A 19,812-nucleotide genomic window follows, 5' to 3' on the forward strand; every position below is an offset into this window, starting at 1 on the left:
ACTTCTTCCCTCCGCGGGGCGGTTCTTCCAACCCGACCCCTCTGCGCCATACGGCTCCTCCCTCTCTGCTCCCCTCCCCTTTTCTGGTCCCCACTTAGGAATCCGCCCCCCCCCCCACCCCCGTCGCCGGCCGGGTCCGGGGATCCTCCCCCCGACTCCCCCCGCGTGCGGCCGCCGCCGCCGCCTGGGTTCCTCTCCCCCCTCTCGGGCGCTCCCTGCCAAGCCCATGATGTAATGGTGTATGTTAATCAGTAGCATGTGGGGAGCTCCGGCTCCGGCGGCTCAGTCCTCCGCGAGCCGACACTGGAGGCAGCAGCAGCGGCGGCCCGGACCCGCAGCGCCGCACTCTCTCAGCGCCGCCCGCCCCGACGGCATGGCCCGCGGCCCGCGCTCCGGGCGCCCGCAACCTCTCTGAGAGCCGCCGCGGCCCCCGACCCACGAGTGGGGTCCCGAGCCGCCGGGATGAACCGCGCCGAGGTGAGCGCCCCCACCCTTCCGACCCCGGGAGGGGATCTACTGGCCACTGGGTCCCCTTCCCGAGAGACCTCCCCCTCTGCTCGAGAACTTCTGGGAGGCGGGAAGAGGGATGCTGGCCCCTCGAGGGCTGAGCCGCTGGGCTCCTCTCTCCGCCGCTGGCGGCCACCCGGACAGGGATAAGAGTGGGAGAGCCCCCCGAAGCTGAACTTTCTTCTTTGCGGTCGTTGGGGGGCGTGTGCGGGCGGCGTGGAGCCGCAGTCTCCGCGGAGCCGCCCAGCCCGCCGGGGGAAACAGTGTTTCGGACTCAAGCGGTCTCCGCGCTTGGTGCGCGCCGGTGGCCGTGCAGTCTTCGGCCTGGGAAGCGCGGGCGAGGCGCTGGGCCGGCGGGACCCGCCCGTAGGCGGTGGCAGTCAGGGCTGAATGCCTAAAGCGCACAGGCTCGTACACACAAACGCACACGCACGCACACATCTGATCGCTCTGGGCAAAGCAGGCCCTCGGAGACCTCCCGGATGGGCTGGAGCGGCGCGGCGCGGGGGAGCCTGGGCTCCGGCTGCGCCTCCGCCCGCTGGGCTCTGAGCTTTGGGTGGGGAGTTTATTTTTGTCTCGAGCTGCTGCCGCGGCTGCTCACGGCCTAAATCCAGAGGGGCGCCTGGCGGTGGAGATGCTGGCTGTTGCTGTAGATGGAGCTGCAGCCGCTCGGCTGCTTCTCCGGGAGGTGGAGGAGGAGGAGAAGAGGAGGAGGAGGTGGTAGAGGAGGAGGTAGAGAAGAAGGAGGAGGAGGAGGTAGAGAAAGAGGAGGGGGAGGTAGAGGAGGAGGAGGGGGAGGTAAAGGAGGAGGAGGAGGAAGAGGAGGAGGTAGAGAAGGAGGAGGTAGAGGAGGAGGAGGAGGAGGTAGAGGAGGAGGAGGAGGAGGAAGGAACTCGGGCTGCTGCTCCCTCCGCCTCTGTTTTGCATTAGCCCCCACCCCCACCCCCGCGCCCCTTCGCAGCCGCATTGCAAGTTTTCCGCGCGAGGATCTGTTGCTGGTGCTGGCGTTTGCAGGCTCAGCCCTCGAGGCCACCCCGGGTGGGGTGTGTGGGGAGCACCAGCCGTTGGCCGCGGCAGCAACAGGAAGCCGTGGGGTCTCCTCACGCACCTGGGAAGGAGCCTTCTGGCCATTCCCAGAACGGGAAGAGCTCCTCTCGCGCATCCGGGTGCGGAGGGGGGCTGCCGGAATTTGGGGGGACCAGCCCCCCGCGGGGCGCCCCCCCCCGCCCCTTCTGATGCGCTCGTTTCCCGGGCGCGCTCTCTCCCTGGTCGAGGTCTCACTGCAGCCTTTCTCTCCTTCCAGTGGTGATCGCCGCTCGGGAATGCGGGTGTGAAGGGTCCGAGCTGCCGCCCAGCGGGGAAGAGACCCCGGGACGCCGGAAATCACCATCCCGAAGCTGCGAGAAGGGGGGGGAAAGAGAGCATTCTTTCAGTTTGTGTGCCTTGTGGGGAATTTTTTTAATCGTTATTTTTTTAAAAAGAAACATTTCCGTGCTACTGTCTGTCATCATCTCTGGGGAAATCAGCCAGAACCACCGGAACGTAACCAAAACCAGACGACAGAGACAGGAGCCGAGGCCGTACCTGCAGCGTCCGGACACCAGAGCCACCTTGGAACCGGAACGCGTCTCCGGCGGCCTCGGGGCTGCGGCTCCGCCAAACTTTGGGGCGGGCGGGGCGGGCTGGGGCGCCGAGGGGGCTTCGTAGACCGAGGGCCGCCCCCTAACCATGATGTTTCGCGACCAGGTCGGGGTGCTGGCGGGCTGGTTTAAGGGCTGGAACGAGTGCGAGCAGACTGTTGCGCTGCTGTCGCTGCTTAAGCGCGTGAGCCAGACCCAGGCCCGCTTCCTTCAGCTCTGCCTGGAGCACTCTCTGGCCGACTGCGCCGAACTGCACGTCCTCGAAGGGGAGGCCAACAGCCCCGGTAAGTGCGCGGCCACGGCTGTCCCGCCTGTTACCCCCCCCTTCCTCCTTCCCCCACCCCCTCCTGCTTCCCAGCCTCCGGCCAGGGCCCGGTCCCCGCCCGCCTCCCAGCGGGTACACGGAGGGCGCGAGCCGGGGCCCTTGGCATCTTAGCACCACCCCCCCCCCACCCCGTCCCTGCCGCCCACTTACCTCCGCTGGCCGCTTTGGTTTTTTGCCCACTGTCAACTCCTTCAGCCCATTCCGTGTGGTAGCCACGGTAGCATGAATGATTGATTTTTCTCTCATGCAGTTTCCTGGGAAATAAGTAAGTCAGGTCACGTAGAGTCTGGATTTTCTGGGCTTTTTTTTTTCCCCCTTCTTCTTCTCCTTCTGGGCAACGTGGCTCTCTGTATTTCAGCAACACATGAAGAAGCCGGACTGCCCTTCAGAGAGCCGAGCTTTGATTAGGCTGTATGAGGAATACATGGAAATTCAATTTTATCATTCGTTTCCCCCCATGGATATTCCAGTTTTAGAGCTCTGTCTTCCGACTCAGACGCAGGTGACGCTACAGACTAAAATGATATTTGCAGGTTGTATTCTATGGGGTTATACTGACCAATCACGACCTTATCGTGTTGATTATGGATCTTGTAGAAGGGATCTTATGTAAAGGGTCTCCGTGGAGAGAAGGCGTGAATCAGGGTCTGTCATGCTCTTTGTCGGAAAACTTTGCTGAATATAACAATTGTTTCACACTTGGCTAGTATTTACAGACATCTCAACTAGTATAGAAAGTGAATATACTGGGAACGTGCTGCAGTTTTCTATTTGCTAGTATGGGTGGTGACAGACTGAAATTATATCTTGGGGTGGGGAAGTGGGGGTAAGGATGGGGGATGGGGGAATGGTCTGTTGGTCATATAATTTTGGATAGGGGAAATTCTTTAGTTCATGCTGCAGCAGGAGGGTGAACAGAGCCCCCAGTGTTTACGCAGAGGAAAGAATGCAGGGTCCTCTTCCAGCTGTTCCATGTTAAAGCCGCCAGTCTGCAAGACTCAGCAGAGGTCTGGGCTGCCTTTGGATGACAAGGTCCAGTCCAGGGCAGCAGGGCCTGGGAGACACCAGAGTGAGTGAGTGTGCTGTCTGGGCAGCAAGAGGAGAGCTGGCCTCCTCCTCACTCCTCCTCCCTGGTGTGGTGCTCATGAGGCTGAAAACCCTTGGATGGGATGTTTCCATATATAGAATCATAGGCTGGAAGTGAGCCGGGAAATCCTCACAGCCCTTTTCTTAACCAGACAGGACTGGACCCAGAGGTCCCTGTGCTGCCAGGTGTGGAAGGCCACATGAGAGAGATCACACAGGCCCCATGGGGATTTAGCCAGAGCCCAGACAGCCCACCCCCTTACAGGGGTGGCAGTCGGGGGGCGGGACCCTTTCTGTTCAGTTCCACATTTATAAATAGCTGAAGGGCCAGCCTCCTTCATAAGGGTGTGGAAGCATAACTAGGAAAACCGATGATCTACGCTCTTGACTTCTGTCCTTGATATGACAGGGTGGCCTGGTTCAGCAGCTCAATTTTGTTTTCTCAGGTTTGACAAACAAGAGGTTATGTAAACTTTCGGGTGTTAGAGAATGCAGGGGATTTCAGTATAGCCATTGATGTCCAATGCTTGACTTCACCGCTTGTAGGGACTATTTCAAAGAATGGTAATGAATCTTTGGGTGACTCAAATGTTAGAGCAACATTTTTACCCTTCGAGTTAAAGGAGACTTTTTTCCCCCACGTAGCAGCAGTTCAGTAAGTGAAAACATTCAATGTGTGATGCAAAAAGAAGTTGCTCGCTTTAAAAACCTTGCCATTGAATAAACCAAGAGAAAAATGAATTTCTCTGAGTTTTTAAAAGTCACTTGGTAATTCCCGCCCCCCGCCCCGCCCCAAATTTTATTTCACTACACTTAACTTGTGTAAGCCTACCTGTTCATGTTGCCAAATGCCGTAGGGATACCAAATCTAGAGCCATTATGTAAGACAGGGACCCTTTTCCAGTTTCTGAATTAATCATTCCACCTGATTTTGCTTCCTTGGAAAACTTCACACTTGCTTTGTTGTATGGCCAGGACAGAAATTCATTAGTAAGGGTGTGTGTTGAGTCGATTTACTTCTCTAGGAGGATCATAAAGAACATCAAGCTTTGTCGTTATCCATCCATGTCTGGAGTATGACTCTCTCACGTACCTGGAACCTAGCCAAGAGCCAGGAAAGGGACAAAAATTCCCACACGGCAATCATAATAGAGGGCAGAAATTATGGGAGAATATTTCAAACCCTTTCTCAGAACATACTTACTCTTGTTTTAGACAACAATCCTAACAATTTTTTTAATGTGAAAAATTAATCCACGGTCTATTAGGGGTAGCACCTTTAGAATGGGATGAGGGGCTGCTGTCACCAGCAGTGCAAGGTGACCCTAGACAGGTTGGCCACCGGGAAAGTGATAGAAGCATTCTTACTTTCGACACAAGAATTGGGAGCAGAAGCCCTCAGGTTTGGATATGAGGATAGAAACGCTCAATTGATCTTGCAGGCATTACTCTGTAATAATGTAAATCAATAATTACTATTTAGCATGAATGAGCGTGAACTACCAAAAAGGGTACGCTTTCAAGTGCAGTCTTTGAGAAGAGAGGGAGATATGCCATAAACTTTGAAAATATTGACACTCAAGATAATTAACCTCCAAGGCGGTTTTGGTGTGTAAAGCTCTTACCCATTCAGAAAACTAGGCTGTGTAGAATGACTCATTCATTGGCTGGCTGGGGTTTCATATACCAAAATCATCATGTATCACTTACTGTACTTTGTGATCATCAATTAAAAAGCATATATTTCTTTTGGATTTGAGAGATTTTAAACCTTGCTGAATGGGAACCAAATTCCTATCTAAGGCATGATCTCAGTATAATAAAAAAATTAATTAGTCATAGTATGAACTTGGCTCTGTTTTCTCCAGGACTGACTTTAAATAGAGAGAGAAAATTTTTCACGTTAAGCATGGCTTGTTTGAGATCTGTGGGATGTATTTTGATACTAACTTTTTAGTCTCTTAAATTTAGCACTTATTGAGAATTTAGGGGTTCACTGGTTTAATCCTTTGCCTTGGGTTCATGGTCATGTGAGATCCAAAAAATGGTTGAATCCATCCCTGTGGGCCTGTGTGTGTGTGTGTGTGTGTGTGTTTCCCCTCTAGATTTACCAATGGGTATTGCTAATGGTCACCTTCCTAAGTAGAGACTGGATTGCAGAACCCTGAAATTGTAGATTTCAGTGCACTTTGATCACCAACCCAGATTAACCATGAGACTTCCGGCCAGCCTCAGTTTGTAGGTGAGTGTTTCTGGGGCTAACAATTCCTTTGATGCATTAAAATGGCAAAAATGGAACCCACTGACTTTATTTGCAGTTTCCTAAAGAAAAATAGGTTGTATGGCATTGTTTATTCATGACTTTTGTCATTCGGACTTGAAATATGTTTTGTGGTGGAAACAGTGTAACAAATGGAGGTTCACAAGTGAATCCATGAAGACTTCCAAAACATTGCATACTCTGGGGCAATTGCATATGTTTGTGGTAAATAAATGGCAAAAAGATTGTTGCTTTACTTATAATTAATACAAGAGAAAAGATGATCTGAAATGGTAGTGCTTGAGACAAAACCAGTTGTGGAAATTGTACAAGAACCTGTGTGCCCATTTACTTTCATTAGAGGATGAAGATGTTGACTCTGTGATTTTTATGGTGTTTGGTTTCCATAGTGTGGGTATGCCATACCCCAAGGTGCTTGTTTTTAGATCACAAATGGAGTCAAAGGAAAGCAGAAGAATGGAGATTTTCCTGATGATCCTGGAGGAGACCTTGTGTGTAGTTCTTCCTTTCGCTTATTCATCAACATTCATTTTCTGACTGCCTACTACTTTCTTGCTCCAGTGTTATGCAGTGGGAGGCACAGAGGTGCCTTGCTATATTTCAGAGCCTGGTCCATAGATGCCCAGTGTTGAGTAAATGACTAATATGATATCATAGGTGCTAAAGCACAATTATGGGAATAAAGAGGGTGAAGGAAGGGCTTCTGGGAGCATTGTGAACCTAGCAGCTAATTAATTGTCTGGGGGAGTCCGAGAACATTTTACTGGAAAGGAGATATGTTTGAGTTGAATTTTGAAGGGTGACTAGAAGTTGGTTCAATGTGTCCAAAGGATTGTAGAGAGTAGGCGTGAAGGCATTTTTCAAGCAGAAGGGATAGCTTTGATAAGAATGTTGCCTCTTGAAGGGGCTTGTGTGGGAAATAGTGAGTTCAGGGTGACTAGAGGAGAGCAGAATGTTGACCATGAGGAAGCTAAAGTTAATACAGAAGCTGTGGGTGTGTGGGATTTGCCAGCTAGGATGTTTGGATTCAATCCTAAAGAGTTGTTAGAAAGCCCAAGAAGGATTTTAGGAAAGGAGGTAGAAGATGGAAGGTGTGTGTGTGTGTATTTGTACACTTTTGGGAAGGAGATTCTAGTATTTGCATGATCCTCTGAGAGGCACAAAGGGACCCTTTGGTCACCTGGTGGCATCATCAGCTCTGGACAGCTTTGTTGCTCTCAGCATTGATCTGTGGGGGAGAAGGAAGGATGGACGTGGAGAGGAAAAGAAGATATTGTCCAGGTGGGCATTTATTTATACCCATGGGAGGGCATCTGTTGTAAGGGATTCTTAGAGTATGGATTTTGAAATCAGAGTGGGCTAGTCAATTAATTTCTGAGGCTCAGTTTTCTCATCTGTAAAATGGAGCTCATAAAACCTTGTTATTGTCCAGAAGTGACTTGTTAATAATCCACTGAGGACCTCTTCTATGCTGCATGGCTTCAGTTTGCCTCTAACTTATGCGGGATTGCCTCCAGTGGATGTGGAATGTGGAATATGAATTGGAGATGAGAGGAACTCTTTTTCTTGAAAGGATTATCAAGAAGAGAGTGACGATGACTAGGCCCCCTGAAAAGATACAAGTCTATCTCCCTCCACCTTCTGCATGTCATCTTTCTTCTATTCTTTATCATGTTGGGTCCTAAAAAAAATTCGACCCTGGCCCACTGTTCCTACATAACTTGTCGATGCTTTTATTTCCCTTCCAGTTGGTGAATGTGAAAAGCAGAAGTCGTTTTGTTGAACAAAGTGTGTAAGGACTTTATATCTGAAGCACTTTCCACCGAAGGTGTCGTTTTCTGTGGGTCAGTCTAGCATGGCAGGTAGCCGGTCACGCACGTTTATGTTCTCTTTTGTGAAGAACGTGGATTTGGTCGTTCAGCTTCCAGGCTCAAGGGCTTCAAGCAGCGGCGTATGTGTCATAGCAGGTCCCGTGAAAGCAAGTGAGAGGCAGACAAACTTAACAGCAGTCCCATCGGTGTGTTTACGTTTCAATAAACAAAGCAGGGTGAAATGAGGGTCACAGGGGCTTGAGAAGTAGCCGGAAACTTCCCAGTATATCCTGCACAGGTGTGATTCTATAGAGAGCCATGACAACGCCAGAGAAGACAAAATACCCCTCTTCCTTGATCTGAGGAGAGATTCAGAGGTTTGCATCTCTGAGTGAAGTGCCATGTGGAACTCATCTGCCAGGAAAGGTGTGGTTTTTTGTTTTTGTTTTTGTTTTCTTTTTAAAAGAGAACTGTTGCTTTGAGGTTTTAGCCGGTTCCTTCTTTTTCCTTCCTCTCAATCATTCTTTCTAAGGCCTTCCTGACTTTTACCAGTTCACGAATCAGATGTCTCCTCTGAGCTATTTTTTTGCTTCTGTGGAAGCTGCCTGAGGCAGGGATCTCCCAAAGAAAGCAGAACTTTCAGAATGAGAGGTGAGCTTTCCCTCTTGTTGAGCTAGTCCAAGGCCAAGGCCTTGCTCTGAAGCCTGTACCCCAAAGGCCAGCATGGGGTTTGGGACGAAAACGCCTGCTTTTATGTAGGAGCACATCACTTTGGGGGACTCATAAGCTAGTTGTAGGGATTTGTTCCCACTCCACATAGCAACATTGTAATAGAGTTTTCCTTGCTTGATTTACTAGGAGAAAGAAAAAAATCAAGCAAATAATTTGGTGGTTTCTTTTACACAGTAAATGATACCATCCACTGGTACCTGGCAAGGACTAATGGGTAAGAAACTGTGGTACCAAGTTCCTTATGACCTATTCATTCCCCAAATACCAGAGCAGAGAGCGAGGTCCACATCAAAACGTGAAGTAGGTGTAATGATTCTTTTTTTTTTTTTTTTTTAAGATTTTATTTATTTATTTGAAAGACAGAGATCACAAGTAGGCAGAGAGGCAGGCAGAGAGAGGAGGAAGCAGGCTCCCTGCTGAGCAGAGAGCCCGATACGGGGCTTTATCCCAGGGCCCTGGGATCGTGACCTGAGCTGAAGGCAGAGGCTTTAACCCACTGAGCCACCCAGGCGCCCCAGGTGTAATGATTCTTCTCAAGGAACTTACACTTGAGTTGTGAAGGTAAAACAAATGTCATTATATGTAATGGTTAGACCATAAACAGTTACTACATGCTGGGGTTCCCACGAGAGAACGAATATGGAGTTGAATGGAAAGAAGAGAACAGGGTGGGCTGGGTAGTCCAAGAAATAATGAGCAGAAGGAATAAACCTGAACATGTCATTTGAAGCGAAGTGCTTTAAGACTCACGCATTTCTTGCCTTTGTAGTATCCATAATGCAAGTTTTATAAAGGAAACCACACATATGGGGGATTCTGTGTGTGAGCCATGAAAGGGGCAGACTTCCTGGGCCTTTGAAGGATGAATATGAGTACATTAGAGATAGGGGAGCATGATGTCTGTTGTTCATCAGGAATGAATTCCTGCATAGCAGGAGTAATCCAAACACTTCTGTGATCTCTAACATTTAATTTTTTTAATTTTATTTTTTGTGATCTCTAGCACTTACTTATTTTTTTAAAAGATTTTATTTATTTATTTGACAGAGAGAGAGATAACAAGTAGGCAGAGCAGCAGGCAGAGAGAGAGGGGGAAGCAGGCTCCCTGCTGAGCGGAGAGCCTGATGTGGGGCTCGATCCCAGGACCTTCAGATCATGACCTGAGCCGAAGGCAGAGACTTAACCCACTGAGCCACCGAGGCGCCCATGTGATCTCTAACATTTAAATGAAATATCTGCTCCCCTAATATTTTTATCCCTAAAATTAGCCATAAAATTATGAGACTTAGTCATAATTGGCTCCTCCCAGCAGAGTACTTTTAGATGTTATCTTGATTAGAACTCGTGTTGAGCAGAAACTCTTTGAACATGTGTAGGAAAAGACATAAGTGGCTTACATTAGTTCTCAAAATACAATGTGCTCATAAACCATTTGGGGATCTTGTTAGATTGAAGACTCTGATTGAGGAGGTCTGTATTTCTTTCTTTTGTTTGTTTTAAAATTTTATTTATTTACTTGACAGAGGGAGATCACAAGTAGGCAGCAAGGCAGGCAGAGAGAGAGAGAGGGGGAAGCTGAGCAGAGAGCCCCATGTGGGGCTCGATCCCAGGACCCTGAGATCTTGATCTGAGCCGAAGGCAAAGGCTTAACCCACTGAGCCATCCAGGCGCCCCAAGGTCTGTATTTCTGATAAGGCCCCAGGTGATGCTGCTGCAGGTCTGTAGACCACTCTTTGAGTGGAAAGATCATAGACTGATTAGAGATGGAAAGTTATTTAGAGGTAATTGGTGCACTGGCTTTCAAGTCTTATGGATGCCTTGAATCAGAAGAGTTTTGTTTGCTGCAAATGAAACTTTACATGAAAGCTTATGGGAAGTGGATGTCCCTCCCCTCCCCCACCCTAACTCCGAGGAGAATAGTTTGAAAATCATCTCTGTCCAAGCACTGTGATTTCTTCCCCTGGCTCAGAGGCTTTCGAACCATCTCTTCCCCAGCCCAAAATGAGTCTGGATTGGAGGAAAGCAGTGCCAGGCTCTGTGGTAGCATTTCCCTGAGCTTTTTTGAGGTACCCCTGCTGGAATTTAGGCATTCTAATGATCAGTGTCCCATGGAAAATGAGGCTCCAGGAGAGATTCATTTTTTGCTGATGCTGTGGGCTGTAAAGTTGAGCTGGAAAGAGTAGGAATGTTAATTCCAGAGACCGGATGGGAGAGATCTCTTCCTACTTCCCCAGCGCACTCCCATACAGCAAAATCATCGGAATTTCTGAGGCAGCTCGCCCTGGTCTGTCAGTAGAATTCAAGTGTTTGTGTGTGCAGCATAAATGCATATAGAACATTGGCTTTTCATTGTATACATTTCTGTCAGTGTGAATATGTGCACGAAATACGTGATGGAAATGTGTGACTAAAATGGCAATGTGGAACCACTTGTGAACTTCTGAAGAGTGGTCAAGGAATAAGGCAATCATAAGAACCTTGAGAAATAACCCTGTCTCAGTTTGTAAAAGAAGAGCAGGAGAAAGTAGGTTCTGTGCAGGGACCTATGAAGTTAACACTAATCTTGTGTCAGAAACCGGAAGAGTAATTGAAATTTGATTTGCGAGTGTTTGGATGAGGAAGTAGGAAGTGGCCTGGCTTTCATAAGAAGGGGAAGAATGGGTTGTGGAGAACTAATGTCATTTCCTTTTTGATGGGAGATGGGGAAAGGAAGGGAGATAGCATACGGGAGACTTCTGTATTCCGGGCAGATCACTGGAATTGGTAGCCAGCCCCTATCTGAATTTTAGCACAGCCTTTGACAAATCCCCTTGTTTCCTGCTGAATCAAATGGAGATGGGGAGGCTGGGTCAGAGTCTAGTTATGTGGCCTCAGAGTGGCATCAGGAGCTGACAGGCCGGCCTGGCTCAGGCGCTGTCAGCCTTAAGGGAGGACTTTGGTGCCATTCCTCAGAGCTCACGTGTTCTGTCTACCATCATTATTCGTGTTGACATGTGACTTAGCCTAGGGTCCCCAAGAAAGCAGAGCCCTAGGCAGGGGCTGTTGTTCAGGTAGCTTATTTAGGGCACTGATCCCAGAGACAGGAGAGGGCACTCTGGAGAGAAACAGAAGGAGGGAAAGCCAACACAGGATTATGTCATCCCGCTTCACTGCTGCTGCCCGTGCCTAAGAAGGAAGAGACAAGGTGGCACTGGTCCGTGGCTCCCTTCTCCCCTTGGTCAAGGGCTGCCCTGGGGTACCAAGTCTCTGCATTACCCAGTTTGCACATCGTGAGTGCTGAGTCTTTCCCAGGGTCCCACACTGGGGTGACAGAGAAGCCAGAAGGCAGAAAGCTGGAGAGAAGTGGTACAACTGAGGCATGGCGCTGTCAGGTCACACCCGCCCAAGGCTGGCGGCTATGACAAGGACTACAGCGTAAGCCCAGGTGTAGTTATCAAATCCACGGATGAACCTAGAGGGACAGTCAGGCACCTGGTGACTGATTTGTGAGCCAAAATACTTGAATGTAACAGGATCACTCTGAAATCCCTGTAGGCAGAGCCCCTACATTTGTATCCCCCAGACCCCAGTCCGAAGAGGGACGACCCCGCAGTAGAGTGCAGGAAAAGGACTTCTGGCTTTCAGTAGACTTCGAGTTCAGAATGAATAATGGCATGATGCAGTTGCCCCAAAGCCACTGAACTTTTACTAATACATTGTATGTTTAATATAGTGTATAATAATATTGTCTTTAGAAACAGGTCTTCTCTGCCGGCCAGACTGTCCCTTGAGTCCGGGGAGCAGTTCTGGTGCACATGCTGAGGGAGATGGACAGGTGAGGTTGTAGCCAGAGGAAAAAGGATGGGGGACACTTGAAGAACCAGGGGAGCAATTAGGCTGGAGAAGAAGGTGGGCAGAGAACATGACAACTGTCATTGGTCCCTTGGAAGTCTAGCTTGGAGCTGAGGGCTTTAATTCAGTATCCGTGTAGAGGATAATATATAGAAACTGAAGTTTAGCTCAAAGTAAAACTTTCTGATGGTTAGAGCTCCCGGACAGTGGCTTTAGTTGCTGTAGGAGGTGGAGGCTGGCTTTTCACTGGGAATGGGTGAGCATTCAGGACAGTGCCGGACACCGAGTAATGCTTCTGCATGAGACCTGCTCCTTGTTACGGAGTGCGTGCTCTGCGCCAGGCACGATCCTGAATTCTTTGCATCCATTATCCTGGGCACGCATCCCAGCAACCCTATGAAATGAGGTAGGAACTCTCACTATTCCCTTGGTCAGGGAGGAAACAAGTAGTCTCACTTCCAGACAATCCCACGTGCTTCTCCACTGTAGGGACCCCATGTTTTTTGTTTTTTGTTTTTTTAAGATTTTATTTATTTATTTGACAGACAGAGATCACAAGGAGGCAGAGAGACAGGCAGAGAAGAGGAAGCAGGCTCCCCGCTGAGCAGAGAGCCCAATGCGGGGCTCGATCCCAGGACCCTGGGATCATGACCTGAGCTGAAAGCAGAGGCTTAATGACTGAGACACCCAGGCGCACCCCCACTCCATGGGTTTCTTTAAAAAAAGAAACTATGACCTCTTTGATGACCTCCAGAGTCCCTTCTAACCTGAAGATTCTATGGCTTAGCTGAATCAGGAATAAAGATACGAATAACAAAGCTGTTGGGAGCAGAGGAGAAAGAGAGAGAGACTGTATGAGTGGTCTTACGGGCCTTCTTCAGGTTGCTTCCGGTGGATTCCTTCCGTATTTCCTGGCCTATTGGTGTCCCCGATTTGTGGCTTTTGTTTAAGGAATATGTAGGGTGATTTTCTTTTCTTTTTTGAAGTAGACAGTGAGGTGAGGCTAGATCACTATGATGAATCGGGCCATCCTGTTTAAGAGAAGATGTGTGAGCTGAATTGGATCTTGTTTCTTTTGGGTCCCACCAGAGCAGTGATAAAGCCCTTCGAGCGTCAGTCACTTATTAGCAGACTTAACTCATAATTGCAATCTCTATCTCTAAATCTTTTTTGTTTTCTCCACGGGGTTCTACAAGTGACCATATGTAGGGTAACAGCTATCTTTTCTTTCTTTTTGTAAAATTTTTCTTTTTAAGATTTTGTTTATTTATTTATTTGACAGAGAGAGAGAGATCACAAGTAGGCAGATAGGCAGGCAGAGGGTGAGAGGGAAGCAGGCTCCCCGCTGAGCAGAGAGCCCGGGTGCAGGGCTCAATCCCAGGACCCTGAGATCATGACCTGAGCCGAAGGCAGTGGCTTTAACCCACTGAGCCATCCAGGCGCCACTATAAAAATTTTTTAAAAGACTTTATTTATTTGAGAAAAAGATTGAGAGGATGATTGGGAGGAGGGGCAGTGGGAGAAGCAGACTCCTTGCTGAGCAGGGAGCCTGACACAGGGCTTGATCCCAGGACTCTGAGATCATGCCGAAGGCGGATGCTTAACCTACTGAGCCACCCTTGTTTTTTTAAAAAAGCACTTTCAATGTGTCGGGCGCTGTGCAGATAGCTGCTCATATACTCAGATGCCATCTCCAGTTATGGAACAGATGAATGATACAAAGGAGCAGAACTGATGGTTGTAAAAATTAAATGCACTATATTTCAATAATTAGATAATGTGCTTATGACCCAGAGTTTAGCACATAGTGAGTGCTTATTAACTGGCTTCAAAATTATGTAAATCCACAAAGCAGATCTTATCTCCATTTTCTGGATGAAGGAGCTTAGGTTGAGAGAGGTTGGAAAGGTACTAAGGTCCCTGAGGTGTTTCTGTTCCAAAAGCCTGTGTTGAATCCTCACCACCACCTGAATGCTGCAGGGCTCTTCCAGTTCTTAGGTAAATAAATATGTTGGCAGTTAAATGAAAAGTACGTAAGGATATTTAATGATAATTTTAATAGGTTTCCCTCTAACATTTTAGAAATCTAATCTTAGAAGAATTCTTTTTGGCTTGTCCATTTTAATCCTTTGTAGCTTGATACGGCTTGGCTTCTTCTTTCCACTGGCATTTTTTTTTTTTTTTAATTAGCGAAAAGCATTGATTCAGACATTTCCCTTCCTGTAAGAAAGACTCGTGGAATGGAGGCTTCTGCCGCCTATGCATGAACGGGCAGGACTTGGGGAAGGAAACAGGCTCGGCAGGCTGCAGAGAGGAAAGAATGAGGAATGTGTTATCTAAAAGCTCATGGCGTCCTTGACGTTGACAAACTAGCAATTGATGAGCTGGGTCAGGATCTCCTTAGGATCTGGAATTGGGCAAAGCACCAACTTGAGGGCTGTAAATTAAAACAAGCTCTTCCATTGTTTATAAATGGTGGAAAATTTCTGAAGATTAGTTTAAGAAAACATATGTTACAGTTGGTGTAAGAGTGAATCCCCCTTATTTCATTTTCGAACAGCATAGAATTCAGGAGGTGGGAGAGACTTTAACTATGCCAGCCCCTCTGTTGAAGGTTGGGGAAGACTCAGGTCATCTGGGGGTACCTGCTGGTGGGGAAGTTCTGCTGTTACTCATGGTCACCTTCTGACCATCTATGACCTAGAACTTGGTATCATGCCCCTTTCTATGGCTGCTGCAGTCACCCCAATTCAAGGATTATTGGATGCTCTATTTACCTGAGTGTCAAAGGCTGTTCATTGGGTTGGTCTCCTCGAATTCAGGTCCACAACCCCCTCCTTTTCTTTACTCACAGATTCATTTTTATTGGAAGATGACTGGCATTCATATTTTGAAATACCAGAGAGTAACAGTGTAGAAAGTTTTGGCTTTATTTCAGCATCATCACAGTTTCATGATGTCCTCTTGTTTATGGGGAATCCTACTCGGCCACGCTGGAGTCACTCTAAATCCCAGCAGAGAGCCAGCTGTTGTTCACAACGGTCCCCATGCCTATGGGAGGGATGTCATTCACTGGTTGGTGAAGCGGTTCCTTTGCATGGTGAGGTGGTGGACCAAGCAGGACTCCTCCTGAGGGTGTCCCCCGATCCCCTCGGGCTTGCCTACACCCTGTAGGTACCTCCTTTAGAGGACCAGTCACAGGGTGCTGCCATCATCCGCCTTCCAGGCTAGCCTGAGTCTTGTTCACTTTCCTCCGCCAGTACCTAATAGCGTGCATGGCGCCTGGGTGGTCTCAGTATGTTGTTGTTGGAAGAATGGTGAATGAGTACAAAGACATTGAACTTCTAGCCCTAGCTTGGTTACATCTTGCTTGTGAGAGGAACCTAACTGCAAAAAGATCTCATAAGAAGAACTAGGACGTGATGATAATCCCGATGCTGGTATGAAGAGGTAGGTGATAAAGGCCAGATGGGATGAGAGAAATAAAGGCTGTCACTTTTCAGTCCCTTACAGAAGGCCCAGGTTGGGGTCTTGGCATCCTTACATAGAAGTGTGTCACCCTTGTAAACATTATTTAACTTCTGATCCTCCCATTTCCTCATCTGTGAAAGGAGCTCCCCCACTGGAAGTCACAGGGATACTCCCAGGATGAAGCAGGATTATATATGCAGGTAAGACTTGGGAAGCTGCATCACATTCTACAAATGCAGGCTGACATTATTCTCCAAGGACTCACTGAAACAGTGGGATACAAAATTCAGGAATGTGAGTGTTCAAAAGGCCTAGGAAAAGATAAGCATGGCTTCTTTTTCAGATCTTTTGCTCGTTCGCAAGATTCTCTTGGTGAACACTGGCCATCTCTGGGCCTGGAAAAAGGCCCAAATCTGTTGATTTGGTCAGAACTTGGAGCCGATGACCCGCAGCCCCCACAGCCTGGCCTGGCTGTCACTTGTCAAAGTTCTGTTGGTGTCCACTTTGATCCGTTTAATTGATTAGGTCATCGGGTGCATTCTCTTTGAGCATGAAGGACTTTGATGTCAGTGCTAAAGAACGTCTTTTGGGGAAAGCTCCCTAAAATGCTGTGTTATGACCATGATACTCCTGCCTTCAGATATGACAGTGTGAGTGTTCAAGAAGTCATTGAGGCATAGGGATTCTATGCATAAATTGGCAGGCCTAGATTCTTTCAAAATCTGTGATAATTACAGTTTGGGTTTTGTTTTGTTTTAGTATTGAAGAAGGAACTCCCAATAAAAGTTATTATCCAACTTAAAACCATCTAGTGGGGAACCTTTGCATATTTTTGTGTACCTCAGCTAAACAAGAAAATATTATGCTTGGCTTTTTATTCTTTAATATTACTTCCACCTTTACCTGTTCACCGAACAAGTTTTAGTCAGAAGAGGAGAATGGTTTCTTGACATTTGTATTTAACAAAACCTCCCTCTTCTCACATTTCCTTTCTGTGGCAGAATGAGCTGTGTTAGCACATTTTCCAGATTATTGTGGTACTTGCCGATGATCTGAACACAGTTGAAATATTGAAATTTTGAGCCGTAAGGTTGAACTTGAACCTCGTGTGTGATTCTGATATTATGCCACGGGTGAGTTACAGGGAAACAATCGGGTGCATATGTTGAGTTCATGGTATTGTAGAGGTAATTTGGAGGTGAATCGCTGCTGTTGGTTTTCTTTCAGATTCTCCCCTCTTCTCATTGAGAGAGGGTGAGACTCTCAGAGGTAAAACAGGAAATGCTTGGATTTTTTTCCAATCAGGGAGGAAATGCTTGGATATTTTGTTGAACTCCTCAAGAGTTAAAACATCAGCTATGGTTTGGTCCTTAGGTAGAATGGATATGGGTGGGTGAAGGCAAGAGAAGAAGGTGCCCCCATGGTACCCAGTGCCCTCACCCCCCACCCCTATACATCACCAGTTCAACACCTGGCATGCTGGATTGCAGTTACTGTGTTAGCTGAGGAACTGTCCCAGAGTAAAGGAAACCAACAGAGGGGACACCTAAGTGCAACAGGAGGTTCTGGATTGGAGCCTAGGTTGGGTGGGGGGAACATTGCCATAAAGGATAGTGGGACAATTGGTGAAGTTTAAGTGTGGACTCTATCCATTTTAGGGGATAATAAGGATAACATATACAATTTTGACTTTTCTTAATAAAATTAGACCTTGGTCACATCAGAAGATGTCCTTATTATTAGATGTGTACTGAAGTCTTGGGATAAAGGAACCTGATGTCTGCAACTTACTCTCAAACGGTTATTTATAAGGTGAACAAAGATGAAGAATTAGTGAATCCTGGTGAAATGTACAGGAGAGTACATTTTTAAAAACAAGTTCAAAATGTTTACCTTTTTATATCAATATCCTGCACTGGAACGTTGGCTCCCAAAGGGAAGAGCCCGTGTTTGAAGACCTTTGCATAGGACGTCCAATTACCTTTGGACTGCAGATACCCTGTGAACCATGGGAGCACGCTTATAGCACGCACAGTGCTCAGAAACTCTTTGTGATGGGTCTGCAGTTCAAGGTTAACCGGGGGTCCTGTGTTTTTATTTGCTGTATCTGGCAACTCTGCCCTAAACGAGCAACGGCCCTGGTACCCGTAGCATTCGGGGCCCCTAGGACGTGTTCCTCTGTTCCAGGAATGAATGCTGAATCTTTTCAGAATTCTGTTCTGTAGCTCCCCTTAGGTAAAAGCCACTGGGTCAGAGCGTGGAGCTGGGACTTGGCCTGTTCTTGGACCTGATTTCCTCGTCCTTCTCTCTTTGAATGAGCTTTTCTCTTGGAGCTGCTTCAAGCTTTCTCCATTTCTCTGTCAGTTGGTGGAGTCGTCTGGGTTACATGTTATACTAAGTTACCCGCATCCTGACACTCCTGACAGTTTTAAGATCTTCTCCTAACACACTTGAGTAGAATGGATACTGGAATCTATTTTGACAGCTGTTGGAAATCTAGGCTGTTGCTCCCGCAGGTTAAGGAGGTTATTCGTAACACCGATATTATTCAGTGAACTTTTTGAAAAGAGGAGCTCGCTGCTCAGGCAAATAGTATTTTATTTTATTTTTTTTTTTTAATTTTTTAATTTTTTTTTAAAGATTTTTTATTTATTTATTTGACAGAGAGAGATCACAAGTAGACGGAGAGGCAGGCAGAGAGAGAGAGAGAGAGAGAGGGAAGCAGGCTACCCGCTGAGCAGAGAGCCCGATGCGGGACTCGATCCCAGGACACTGAGATCATGACCTGAGCCGAAGGCAGCGGCCCAACCCACTGAGCCACCCTGGCGCCCCACAAATAGTATTTTATAGAATTTAAATGATGATGATGTTCACGGTTAAATTATCAAATATAATGGTCTTAGAAATTATACACTTGGTAATATTTTCCAGTAATTTTCCCCACCAATGTAGTAACAGTGTATTAAAATGTTCTCGATTACCAGTGCCCTTTAAAATGCAGGTGTGGAGTCTTTAAAGACAGCTAGTTTATTGCCAGCTGTCCCATTGATAACCTTCCCCTTCAAAGTGACCTTTGAGCAATTTCATAAAGAATGAATATTTATAGTATTTTGTTGCCGAGCTACTAAAAGAGGGGTCTATGCAAGTAACAGGTGGCTTTGGTTGGCTTGCTTTCACTGAAATGTGATTCGAATAAAGCACAGCATTATTTTACCGTTGGAATTGTGATTAAGTGCTAGGCTGACTTCATCTTTGGCAAATTGTATTTCAGTGTTGAGGTTTGGGTTCAGGGTGGAGTGTCTTGCATGTGCGGGAGTTGGAAAGCTTACAGATAAGACATAGCAGCTGAGGGATAAAGCATCCAGAGTCTTCTTTATGCAGCAGAGGAATTTTTACCAGAGGAGCTGTTCTCCTGGGCTTTAGGCTTAAGGGCAACTGTTCAGATAACCCCCTAGACTTGAATTTTCTTTTATCTCGGGTCCAAGGTACTGAAGAAGGCTCTGTCAAATTAATGATCGGTCCAGTGCTTAGCAAACAGTGAGCACTCAAAGTAAAATTTGCTTGATGAAATGTACTAGATAATTATGTTTGGGATGTTACTTAACTTCTAATATGATTTAATTATTTGAAATAGAAGATCTTTCAGTTACTGCCCTTTTCCCAATTGCTTGGCAACACAATTGTTAACATGTTTTCTGATTAAAATAAATGTTCTGATCTAAGTTTATACTAGATCAGATTAGAATATAGAGAATTAGAAGCATTGAATGGATGAGATGGAGTTTGACACGAAAACTATTACTGAGAAGTCTATTTTATTAAGTATACTTTCTTCTGTGTTTGAAAAGATTTATCAAATTGTGCAAATCAGGTCCTAGCAAATTGGGTAGAAGAGTTCAAAAGACAACGTTCTTGGAAGAATTGCGTTCCTATGATAGAAGAATTGAAAAAGGGAGAAAATCACATCAATAGCACCTATGATCCTGTTCTTCATTTTATTGAATTCATTTTGTTTTCTTTCCCAGCACAAATACACAAATAAATTTGTTTACATGCATACACAAAATTAAGACCACATGAACATATTGTAGTAGCATATACGTGTTTATGTGCTGTTCTGTGAAAAAT

At 46.9% G+C, this 19,812-nt stretch overlaps 1 protein-coding gene across 2 annotated transcripts in view; it reads left to right on the plus strand.

The window, feature by feature from the left end:
• The first annotated feature begins 255 nt into the window (after window positions 1-255).
• Window positions 256-19,812, plus strand: part of SAMD4A (sterile alpha motif domain containing 4A) — a 206,336-nt gene continuing 186,779 nt past the window's right edge. The window contains exons 1-2 of one of the 2 annotated variants that reach the window (XM_047739128.1): window positions 256-477; window positions 1,811-2,431. In XM_047739128.1, the coding sequence (XP_047595084.1) occupies window positions 2,236-2,431 (196 nt within the window). In that variant the 5' untranslated portion in view covers window positions 256-477; window positions 1,811-2,235. The remainder of the gene's footprint in view (window positions 478-1,810; window positions 2,432-19,812) is intronic. The other variant, XM_047739127.1, reaches the window with a different exon arrangement.

The sequence above is a fragment of the Lutra lutra genome, chromosome 7 (assembly GCF_902655055.1).
Source record: "Lutra lutra chromosome 7, mLutLut1.2, whole genome shotgun sequence".
Classification (NCBI taxonomy): Eukaryota; Metazoa; Chordata; class Mammalia; order Carnivora; family Mustelidae; genus Lutra; species Lutra lutra.